This window comes from Mesitornis unicolor, unplaced genomic scaffold (genome assembly GCF_000695765.1).
Source record: "Mesitornis unicolor isolate BGI_N332 unplaced genomic scaffold, ASM69576v1 scaffold4393, whole genome shotgun sequence".
NCBI classification, from domain to species: Eukaryota; Metazoa; Chordata; class Aves; order Mesitornithiformes; family Mesitornithidae; genus Mesitornis; species Mesitornis unicolor.
Genome location: NW_010173810.1, coordinates 14480 through 26516, shown reverse-complemented (window position 1 = coordinate 26516; position 12037 = coordinate 14480). Strand labels below are relative to the sequence as shown.

At 35.8% G+C, this 12037-nt stretch overlaps 1 protein-coding gene across 1 annotated transcript in view; it reads right to left on the bottom strand.

Annotated features, from left to right (window-relative positions):
* LRRC2 (leucine rich repeat containing 2) overlaps window positions 1-12037 on the bottom strand; it is a gene marked incomplete at its 5' end in the record, with an annotated part of 42067 nt that overhangs the window by 23888 nt on the left and 6142 nt on the right. The window contains 2 exons of the mRNA XM_010180833.1: window positions 125-261; window positions 10636-10792. Of these exons, the coding sequence (XP_010179135.1) occupies window positions 125-261; window positions 10636-10792 (294 nt within the window). The remainder of the gene's footprint in view (window positions 1-124; window positions 262-10635; window positions 10793-12037) is intronic.

The window sequence follows — 12037 nt, the reverse complement described above, 5'->3', positions numbered from 1 at the left end:
TGCAACAACTAATAAAATCTGCAAGAAATGTGATTTAATCTGTTAAGAAATTTCTTTAAGATTGTGATAAAATACCTTATAAGCCAAATAAAAAAGATGGAAGATACATAGTTTGTTATCTTACTTCAAATGGAAGCTCTGTTATTTCCATATTTCCAGACAAATCCAGTTTTTCTAGATTCTCACAGTCACCCAGTTCTGGAGGGACTGACTTCAAATTATTGAAACTCACATTGAGTACTCTGAGGTTTTTTAAGCAGCCTGTGAGGGAAAGATAATTAAAATCAGCACATTAAAAAAAAAAAAAAAACAAGAAGGAAGAAAGTGAAAATAAAAGACATACTCAGTTTGCAAAGAAACAACTCCTTAATGTGTTAATGAGTAAGAGAAAAAAAAATATTTTCTGCTGTGGTCACTGACTTTGGCAGGGCTGGGCAATAGCGTTGTATTGCACTCATATGGACTTCCCTTAATCAGCAATGTTTTTGGCAAGAGTTTGAAGCAGGCAGCAAAGACTAGCAAAGCTCTTGATTTTATCAGTGGGAAGACACCTATCGACCTCAGTTGAAAGTAAACAAGTTGGCTTTTGGTTTGACCACTTTGAAAAACTTGCCTGCTAACTGAAAAGCATCTAAGTATTTCTTTATACTAAATTTTAAGGCTCTCTTTCTTCAACTTACAGCACTACAAAATCTTCAGTAAAAAAAGGTTTAGAAACATTTTATGGACAGCTGTGCTGTTGCACTACATGGCTGATCATAGAATTACAAAATCACAAAATGTTTTTTGTTGGAAGGGATCTTCAAAGATTATCTACTCCAAAGCCCCATCCAACCTGCCTTTGAGTGCTTCCCACGATAAGGCATCCACAACTTCTCTAGGAAACCTGTTCCAGTGTCTCACTACCCTTACTGTGAAAAATTTCTTCCTTACATCTGATCTAAATCTACCCTAGTTCAGTTTACATTGTCTCTTGTCCTGTCACTACAGGCCTTGGTAAAAAATCTTTCTCCATCTTTCTTATAAGCTTGCTTCATACATTGAAAGGCTGCAAAAGGTCTCTCCTGAGTCTCATCTTCTCCAGGCTGAACAACCCCAACTCTCTCAGCCTGTCCTCATAGGAGAGTTGTTACAGCCCTCTTCTGGACCCACTCTATAATGCCTGTGTCTTTCTTGTGCTGAGGACTCCAGAACTGGACACACTACTCCAGGTGGAGTCTTACAAGCTGGAGAAATACTTCCTTTGATCTTCTGGCCACACTTGTTTTCATGCAGGCCAGGATACAACCCATTTTCTGGGCTGCAAGTGAACATTGCCAATTTATATCTAATTTTTCATCCACCAGTATCCCCAAGTCCTTCCCTGTGGGTCTGCTCTCAATCCAGTGACACCCCAGTCCATACTGATATTGGAAACTGCCCCAGCCCAAGTGCAGGATCTTGCACTTCGCCTTGCTGACCTTCGTGAGGTTCATATGGGCCCACTCCTCAAGCTTGTCAAGGTCCTCTTGGATGGCATCCCTTCCATCAAGCAAATCAACTGTACCACTCAGCTTGTTATTATCTGCAATATTTCCCTCTAATCAGTGATATTCCTTTCATGTTCCCTTTTAACCAGTGACTGAATACAGCATTCACAAGGAAAAACAGCAGTAAGAAACTTAGATGCAATTCAGCAGTAGGAAATTGGGAAAGAACAGCATCTTGTCTCAATAGGTTCTCAAAGCAGACTATATATTAGCAGATCAAGACTAGACACACAAGAGAGTTATAATTTTATATTATATCAGTCTTCCACTTACACTCAAATTTTTAAAAAGAATCTATTGTTTCATGAGATTTTGATGACACGAGAGAATTTGTCTACAGTACATCTCAAGCACTCAAAATGGTATCATAATAGTTAGCTTATCCTTAAGGCACTAAGACTTAGTTAAATGCCCTCCAAAGCAAAAGTTTTTCTAGAGCTGCTCAACCTTTGCAATGTGTGGAAACCCTTACCAGAGAACAGGTGGTACTTCCACAGAAAAGGACAGAGAGAAAACACAAGGAACAGAAAGCTTCATATTTTTTTCCCTGAGAAACTGCTGTTGTCAAAGGCAAAGGCATGCCGTTTGAAGACCAATACTAGTAGCCACCAAATCACGCAAAACATTTTACATTTACAGCCCCAGAGTCTCCCTTGGACAGACCACTGTCTTCAAATTATGGCAGGACCACCCAAATTTTTCTTACAGGTGATAGACAAGTTGTATACAGTAAGAACTCCATTGTATTAATCTCTACAGGTTGCAACAGGTAAAAATATTGAAGCTTCCACTAAGCTTCCACTAAGCTTAGTAGCTAGAGAACTAATGTACACAATGAATCTAGTGTCACCAACATCCTAGTCACCCTCTTGTCTAACTTTGCATTTCCAGTGCATAACTAGGAGATATGGAGCAGAATTGCTTACAAAGAGAAAACTTATGAAAAATTTAATAGCCTTTCTGGGCAGAATGATGGACACAAGCACAGCTTTCCTTTCTGACGTTCCTGTCTTCTGAAAACATGGCTTTTCAAACTTTTTTCTCCTTTCACAGTTTCTAGCATGTATGTCGATGTTCACAATATGGTTTGTCCCAGCTTGCAGGTATGAGAAAGCAAGTAGAACATGCATCACATTTTTTTCTTGTCATATATAAACTCTCTTTAATCTGACAGAGGTACACTACAGAATCTACAGTCAAATGCCATTAATTACTGTGGCTAAGATTATAAATTTTACTGGGAAAAGCCATGAGTCTTACAACTGAATTTAATTCTGATAACAAACTCAGGACAACATAGACTAGTGGGAATCAATTCACTGAGATCTGCCTGCAGAGAGCGATCTCTTGCAATTCTGTGTAACAGTTTTTTCACTTCTGGGCACTCCAGTGGATTAAGTTATGCCACTTGACAGCTGAGTGGTAATCAAGGATTGACTCTCCCTTTAGGACTTGCCAGGACCTTGTGGATAAAAGCCTTACACCACCACTTCACATAATCCTATTTTTTGGTTTATTACATTCTGTCTTAAAAGTAGTATGGCTTTTTTACATCCATTGCTCTTATGGAAAAACAAAGTCACAAAGTTTAATCCTTTTCATGATTTAGAATGGTCTTTGGATTGCTAGTCTGAATTTATTCATAGAAGCTTTATAACCATTAATTCTTTTTTGCCAATTTTGTCTTTAAATAGCTCTTTTACTTCTCCGATGATTTCATAGGTATCAGATATATTAGAATTTGGTTTACAAGCCTGAATAAGCTAATTCTTCTAATCTCCTTTCAAAAAATAAAAATGACCCTCCACAAAAGGTCCTGATAGACTTCTTTTGCATCTGTTCCCATCTGGAGTAACTTTTCTTGAATCTGAGTGACCACAACTTTGTGTATGTATCATAACCAGATTGTTCTTCTGTGACTGTTATATTAGAAATTTTGTTTCTTCAATTATTTGCATTTATTGTACTCACGACTTGCTGCATAAATTACTAGCTCCTCAGTACATGACCTTGAACTCTGTAATCATGAATCTATTCTCTCTACTTTTTTGAAAGGTTACCTCGTTATCCAGCTTTTCATATTTTCTCCTTTTTCTGCAGTGATAATAACACCCAAACTGCAGAAAATTTCAGTAGCCTAGTTACTCATAATAATTAAGAATTAAACTGAAGACTGATTCTTGATAAACTCCAGAAGTTATCTTCCTCCTGACTGATAGCTTCTCTTTTCAAACCATTGTCTTGTTGCCTCTGCTTTAGCAAGTCCTTCGGTCATTTTTTAAATTGCTGCATCAAAATCCATTTTCTTAGATTCAAACATTAGCTTTCCATAGTTCACTGTATCAAAGACTTTATGGGATACCAGATAGACAAGATCTACTACTTGAATCTCAATCATCTTCTCAAAAGATGGGCAGAAACCAAATTAGTTGGGCGCAACTTGCTTTTCCTTTATAAATTTTTCATTTCAACCTAGTTTCAGTTCAGCTCCACATTTCTAATTATTCCTTCATCTAAAAAGCTGCTTAAAATTCTTACAAGCAACAATCTACACAGAGGCAGAATTAGGTTGTATGAGTTTGGCAATCATAGTTACAGACAGATCTTCTCCTTTCTCAGACAAAAGGAGTAAGATTGTCACTATCCTTTTCCCCTAGATCTGTTAAACAAGGCTGTTAGGCTATTTTTGTCAGAGAAAGAGCACAAATATACCTCTATATGAAAACATTCATGACAAATCAGGATTCTGAAACCCAGGTATCTTGGCTGAAGGAGTGCAAAATTGGGGAGCAGTGAAACCCTAAATAACCTTCAAACCCTAACTGTCAATACGATTCCAGCCATTCTCACCCACACTTGGAGCTTATTGCAGTAACAGTAGGGCAACTAGGGGCAGTGATGGGGGTGGTAAGGCAGTATGAATGACTTTCACTACCCTATAATCTGTAATTAGGGACATATTTATACCTTCTTAGTGTGGAACTTCTCCACTCTCTTAGCTATGGTGCCCAGCCACCACCAGGCTTAATATTAATAAGCATGCAATACAGCCATTAAGGCAGTCTTAAGAGGGGACAGAGGAGGTGACACCCACTTCACAGCTGCACAAATATAAAGCAGCATTTGACCACAACACCTGCCACCTATGCGTTCAAATAATATTCAAGCACTACTTCTCAATTAAAAGCAGTAGTAATAAAATCACTACTGCTACAATACTGTTAACTATGCCTAATGGCTCTGAATTTTCAGTTACATAAAAAATACAAATTAGGGAGTTAAACGGCTAATATCTCTGTGTTTTCTGAGGAGAGAGAGTAAAAGCATTAATGAAATCCATGGTTTCCCTGGCAGTTTCACCATTAAAAATATTTTATTTTTAAGTAGGAGCTGCAAGGCCATTGTTGTTGCCTAAGATAGCATTTATTCCCAGTTTAAATTTTTAATTCATTATTTTAAAAAAAATTAAATCAGTAATTAAACTCTATAATTTCTGATGGGCAATGCAGCATAGCAATAATGGTAATACAGCTTCACCATTTAGACAAATCTACATTAGTGCTTCTAATAAAGTGTGTTGAGGTTACAGAAAGCCTTTGTTATCTAAGAGTCCTATCCAATCAAATTGAGATTCACTTGTTTAATCTGGAGTAAAATGCAAAGAAAATTTTTGCATTGATCTGGAATGATCTGATAGCAGCTTCCTATGGGCCAAGACAAATAAACTCCTATTTCCAGTCTTCTCTGCTGAATCAGTGCCATTGCCTTTGATTTATCTGAAAGGAGATATTGATGTTCAAGCTTACAGGTAACAGTTGAAACATCAAATTTTTTTCTTTTTCCTTTTTCCTTTTCCTTTTCCTTTTCCTTTTCCTTTTCCTTTTCCTTTTCCTTTTCCTTTTCCTTTTTCTTTTTCTTTTTCTTTTTTCTTCTGCTCAAAGCATCCAAGCAAAGGAGGAGATGAAGAATTCCCAAACTCTATTTGCATAACAAAATTGCAAAAGCATTTGTCTTGCCACTAGAGCTTCTAAAAGCTGTAGAACAGTAACAAATTGACCTTGGGCTAGTAAAATTTGATTCTTTAACCAACCTTCACATGTTCAATTAAAAAATTTAAACATGCTGAAAGAAATTCCAAGTGAGTACTACAAAAAAAATGATGAAGCTTCGGATCTAGGTCTGTGGTCAGAAGAGTATTAGTACAGTGTAAGGTAGGGGGAAAGAAAGGGTTTTCCTGTAGCAAAATTGAGGTAGAAAAGTGTTAATAAATTCTGGTGGGATGCATGGTAGAGAAACACACCTTCAGGGAAAAAAAAGGTAGGGTGAGGACTGAAAAGGAAATTAATGAAAACAAAAATGCAATGAGCTGAACTGAAGACATTTGGTAGATCAGAAATTTTATAGAAAAGTATGTGACTTCCTTTTTTCATGTGAGTAGATAAGCTGAAACATGGATTCTGATCATTCTGGGGATCCTCAAAAAAGGGTGTATCTCCCAAGGACAAAGTAGAGTACATGCTCAGTTTCCAGGCTGGAAAACACTTTCTGAGCATCAGAAATAAACACCAAGTAAACTGTCTGGGAAAGGTATTGCATTTTGATCACCTTGGAAATTGAGAAAGCTTCTTCAGGGATAAATTTTTTCCATTATAACCAGAATGATGTGCATAGCCTCCAACATTGTCACTGTGAAAGACTGAGAAATAAATCGCTGAGTTTGCTAATACCAATCTGCTCTGTGTAGAAGGAGCATGTTCTAACATTGTTATATATAATGTAGTTACATAAAGCAATATGACAAAGTCAATAGATAGGAATCTTTTAGCAAAAATAATTTATGTAATGAGTAGTATTCATGGCAGTGTTTACAGACTGAGCTCAGTACCTAATGGCACTATTTAAAATCCTTTCAAGAAATTCAGCTTAATAAAGTACAGGCCTTTGCAAGATCCAGTGATGTTGAAATTTGTTAAAGTGGTATTTTTGTATTACATTTTAGTACAATATTGCTAATTATGACAGCTTGAGCAAATGAATAGAAAAAAATATTATTTCCTGTCTAGTTAGTCCAATAAAAAGTACAATTTTGTACCCTTGTGATGCACTAACCAAGGGTTAAATTTTGAGGAGCTTACCAGCAGTTACAGTACAAACAAGTCATCATTTGAGCAGCTAGCCTTAAAGTAACCGACATCATCCTAAGAACAGTCAACTTACAAAAAAGGTGTTTAATACTTACCCTTCAAATGGGGAATATAAACAAAATTTTCCTTAGGTGTATACAAGACTGAACTGTTGGACAGATAATATTCAATACTGAATAAATGGCAAGGGTAAGAGACGAGTCTACCACTTCTTAGAACTACACTGCAGGTAAACTGAGAATATGTATTTTCTTCTTGGAAACTCACATATCAGCACACTGGGAATCTTATTAATAGAAAAAGCTATTTTAGTTATCTAGAAGCCATTTAAAACTGTATTACTTATAATTTTCCCCTCTGAGTACTAGGAAATCAGATTAATGGTATGCACAAATGAAATCTTATACTGTGAGGTAGGGAGAACACTAACAAAATCCCTATGATTTCTTATTAAAATATGTCTTATTTTTCTTCTTAACTATTTGAAATATCAGAAATGTGAGAGAACATAATGAGGTACAAAGGGTTTTATTAACCCTTAAGTTTAAGATGTTTCATGAATAATTTGTGAGACAAAAAATCCTGACACAGCCTCACTATCCCATCTCAGCACAAAAGCTTCGGTATCACATAAAAGTGCAGTTCATTACTTCCTCTGTGTGCTTCACTACTTCCTCTGTGAATATGAGAATATATTCTATTGGATATTTTCAATTATAGCAAACACTAATGTACTAGCACTAACTGATATACAGCGACTGTACTGCAACTATGCAATCAGAGCCAGAACTGCAAACTCACCCAGAAGCCATTGCCAAAAAAGTCCCCCAGCCACACACCTGCTCATAATTTTTTCTGTTATTCCTGGGAAAACCAGACCACACAACTTTGAAACACACAATGGCTCCATTTTGCAGTTTTCTCAATTTTTGTTTACTTGCTTCCAATGAAAATACTTGCTATTCCACAAAAAGAATCAATTAAAAAGTGTTCTCATCTGTCTTCTGAAACAAATTTGATCTGTTCATGTGCATAGGTGATTATAGCCAAGAGTGTGATTTGAAATATCTGAGAATGGATTCAGGCCTTTCTTCTCTTCAAAGTAGAGCATGCCTTCTAAATCAGGTAAACCAGGAACATGAACTTCAGTTCCTGCAGATATTTTAGTGCAGAGACTGCTACAGCAGCAATACTTTTTTTCCACTAAAAATAGTCTTACCGTCTCTCATCCTCTCACACTTTTAAAGCCCTCTTATGAGAATCAAAAGTACTCCAAATATGGCTCACCAGATTAGCTTCTGCTGGATGATTTGCTGGTCTAAATTTGGCTTCAATTCTGTCTTAAGATTAAAGACTCAACAGAATGCATGTCACTACCAACTTCAACCATCTGTCATTACTCTCAAGTATGTTTTAGCTGTGATATTTACCTACTTGCTGTTGTTTTGTAAACAGAACACAAAATTATAAATATCTCAGCACTTAACCTTTCCAGAGACCTTACCTTCTGATTTAGGAATCAGTCCTCACTCATTGGTTAGATAGAACTCTCAAACCAAATCCACATCGATTATTTTCCCTATGATAATTTAGCAGTTAGATGACTAAAGTATGAGAGGTTTCATTCTGAAGCAGCATCTAAAAACATCAAAATATAAAAGACCCTTCATAAGAATATCTTATTAAAATAACGAACATTTCCAATACATGTTTGTGCTTATGTCTTCATGCATATATAGTACATGAAATAAAAGCACAGCTATTTGCAAGCATACCACCTTACATGTCAACAAAGAGAGTATTATATAAATTGAGAATAACAGCTTGTCTGCAACATATGCCATAACAACAAGGGCAGCTCCATTGCATTACTATTAGGTGGTCTATCGACCTAGGACATTCACTAAGACTGCAAATCATTAGGCAGTTTTGGCAAAAAAGTGCTGAACAGTTCAGTTGCACAGTCCTGGAGTAGCTTTTCTGTATTACTTCTTTTCAGACTACTTGGGTGAATCTGCATCTTTGTCTGGATAGGCTAGAATTAATTCTGTGATGTAGAATTGCTGTATAAATAGCATATATGGCTAATAAAATCAGTTAATTTGGTTATACAGTGTCTCAAAAGGAAAGGTTCAAATCTAAGTTTCTCCAGATGAGTTTTTAGTACAGTCATGCCCACTCTTATTTAATGAATCTTGAAAAAAAAAATTTCTGAACAAGAGTTAACTGTTAAGAGGAGGACAGTGAATGCTATAACATTGTAATATAACTACAGCAAATAGTTTTTTAATATTCACTAGCTCTTCCAGTCAAACATTTACATTTAAAAAAAAATCAACAAAAACATTGAAAGGACAAAAGCAACACCTTGGATATAACATAAATGGATGAGCGTATTGGAGCATATGAAAGTCATCCATGAGGCAAAATCACATCATTTAAAAGGAACTGAAAGAATTGTGACTGTTACTACGATCATTTGAAACTTTCTTCCTTGTTTCCTAAGAAAAGTCTGGTGTGGCATCTACATTACCCATTACATTCTGCAGAGAGTTGGTTACCTGAAACAATCTTGTTTTGTTCCTTTATTCTGTAAACAGACTTTATTAGCACTGGTAATCACTTTTTCTTTGGGAACATTTTCATTAACGACACACAATATTACAAGAAGATAGAAAAACTTTCTTAGCCTTCATCTTCCTTGATCGTTAAGCAGCAACCCCTTAAAACCTTATGTTTAATGGTTTAGAGTAGCCCCTGGAAAGGAACTATGTACTTTACTCTTTCTTCCATACCACCTGGTAGAAAGTATTTGTCCATTAAACCCACTGACCCATCAGAGATCCATGGTCAAAGTGTTGACAAAAGAGTTAGTGTTTATTTTATGTGCTTGTGTCTTGTTTATGATTTGTTAGTTTATTTAGCTGCCAGGTTGAAACTATAAAATATATCTCCATGTAAGTGGGAAATCTTCTGTGTAAAATATGTTAGTAAATAAATAAAAGACATTGATGTTACTATACTAATAGAATAGAAAAAGAGTAAAAAAGAATAGACAAGTCTAGCAGTCATTTCTTTGTTTCAGGCTGCTCACTTCCTGCTTCTCTTAGTAAAACCTATTATAACTATGGAGGGGGACACTTTAGTCTTTATCTTTTTGTTTGAAAGTCATTAGTTCTCAGTGTACATAAGGAATACCAGTCATGGGGAATGCATAGGACATTTAAAAACAAAGGCTGAGGTATTAGTACACCTGAGAGCATAGACTCGACTATGGGGGCCTCATAGTGGCCTTCAGCTCTCAAAGATTACAGCAACTCTCTTCCTCTCAAACCATTACAGTTTTTTAGACAGGCTTTTTATTTTGTAAGATCAGAAAACACAGGAGAGCCAAACACTACAATTCTTGTTATTACGTAGCTTAAAATAGCAAAGGCTATTAAGAATTATTTTCCTCTGAAAATCCTGATGTCACATTGGATATACCACTTTAATGAATAGGGATCATTACTGAACTCATCATAAAATTCAAAAGATGGATTTTAAGCAGCATTATATTTTTTATTCTTTTTTACCACAATATTATGTTTCAATTAATCTTGTTTGAGGTTTACAGTTCTGTAATACTTCTATTTTTCTTAACCTATAAGGAACATAAAACACCACCTGTTCTAAGGAAGAACTCTCCATCTACTCAAATACAAGCAATAACAACCTTCTAGAGAGATAACAGAAATGTTTTTTCCCATATTTGACATATATTACACACATGGTATTGCATACAATTTGGCAAGTAACAAATACAGCCAGATAACTGTAAAAATTTAGAGGCGACTGTTCACTGGAAAAAAGTGAGAAGGGAATTATCAGTAAACAAATAAGAATATCCATGGTTGCTCATTTCCCTGGAATATAGTTAAATGGCATAAGTATAAATTGCTGAGTATCTTGAACCAACTTACCAATTTCCACTGGGAGATGGCTGATTTGATTTTTTGACAACTCCAGTACTCTCAGTTCTTGAAATAATGCAATGTAGGTTGGAATGGTTTGTATCAATGTATTGTACACATGCCATTCTTTCAGATAGATCTGTTCTTTCAGAGAATCTGGAAATACCTGTAAATTAAATAAGAATAGGTAAGTACAAAGCATCAAGTTAGAATTTTATTCTACTATGTTTCTAAATACAGAGGGGAAAAATCCACAGCCAAACCTCAACACTTTGTCTTAATTATCCTGATGTAGAACAGCAATTTGCAAAACCCTCATAGGAGCTGTTTGATTTTGAAGAGCACTGCAGCTGTCTGTCACCACATATCCATTTTTTAACTGCTAATGCAATCATTTTTCTCTAAAACTAAAACCTATCTGAAGCATTCAACCTGTTTGACCTGTTCAGCGTCTCCCATATTATCTCCATTTTCCAGCTGGAGGATTTTTTTTAACACATTTCAGTAGTTTAATTCATACATCAAGATCTAGTAAAATGAAACATGGAACAGAAGATGAGTGGATGGAAAATATCTAAAAAGGATTTGTCATTTAAAAAATAATGTGTAACTATGCTCTTAATGCCCACCAATGTTTCAAAATCTGTGTGCCAAGATAAAATACAGTCCGAGGAATATTTCAGATAGGATACACACTTATCACCTTTTGAAAGTCTTTTTTCAAATAGGTGGCTTAACTTCCTGAGTAATTTCAGCAATATTTGAAAATTTTCAGTAAATTTCTGTAGGAAAAAAATACTCCATTTTTAATCAGTTCACAATTGCAATTATTTCTTGCTTTAGTCATGCAAAATCTTTTTCTGAAGCAAAACAGAAGAGTAAATACCAAAAAAGAGTAAACACCATCTCCAAATTCAATTAGTATTGTTTTTCCCACCTGTAGAGAATTGAAAATGCAGCACATAGCAGATAGCATTTAGCTGAAATGTCATAGATGGCACTGTAGGGAAGAACCCTGATTCACAGAGAACGCAGATGCAGAATAGCCATACTCCAGCGAAAAAGATGCCTGGGCAACAGATATCATTTGCACCACCAGATACCATTTATTTCTCCATAGTCTAGGCCTGTCTTTGTCTTTCTGCTGACCTACTGGGTTTTTGCACCTTGTTGTCATAACAGACCATCTCCAGCTCCTTACTGGCAGATGCAGCAGGGAGCAAAGGCGAATGCTTGCCCCAGTGAAGCCAACAGCCTTGTTGTCCTCCCAGACTGAAGGGACTCTCCCACGAACTTCTCCTTGACACATTGAAAACAGTGCAGCACACAACAAACTCACTCAGATTAAGATCAAATTCCTTCATAATTTTAGAAAAATTAAGCCAAAATATTTTTACAATAATTTTTATTA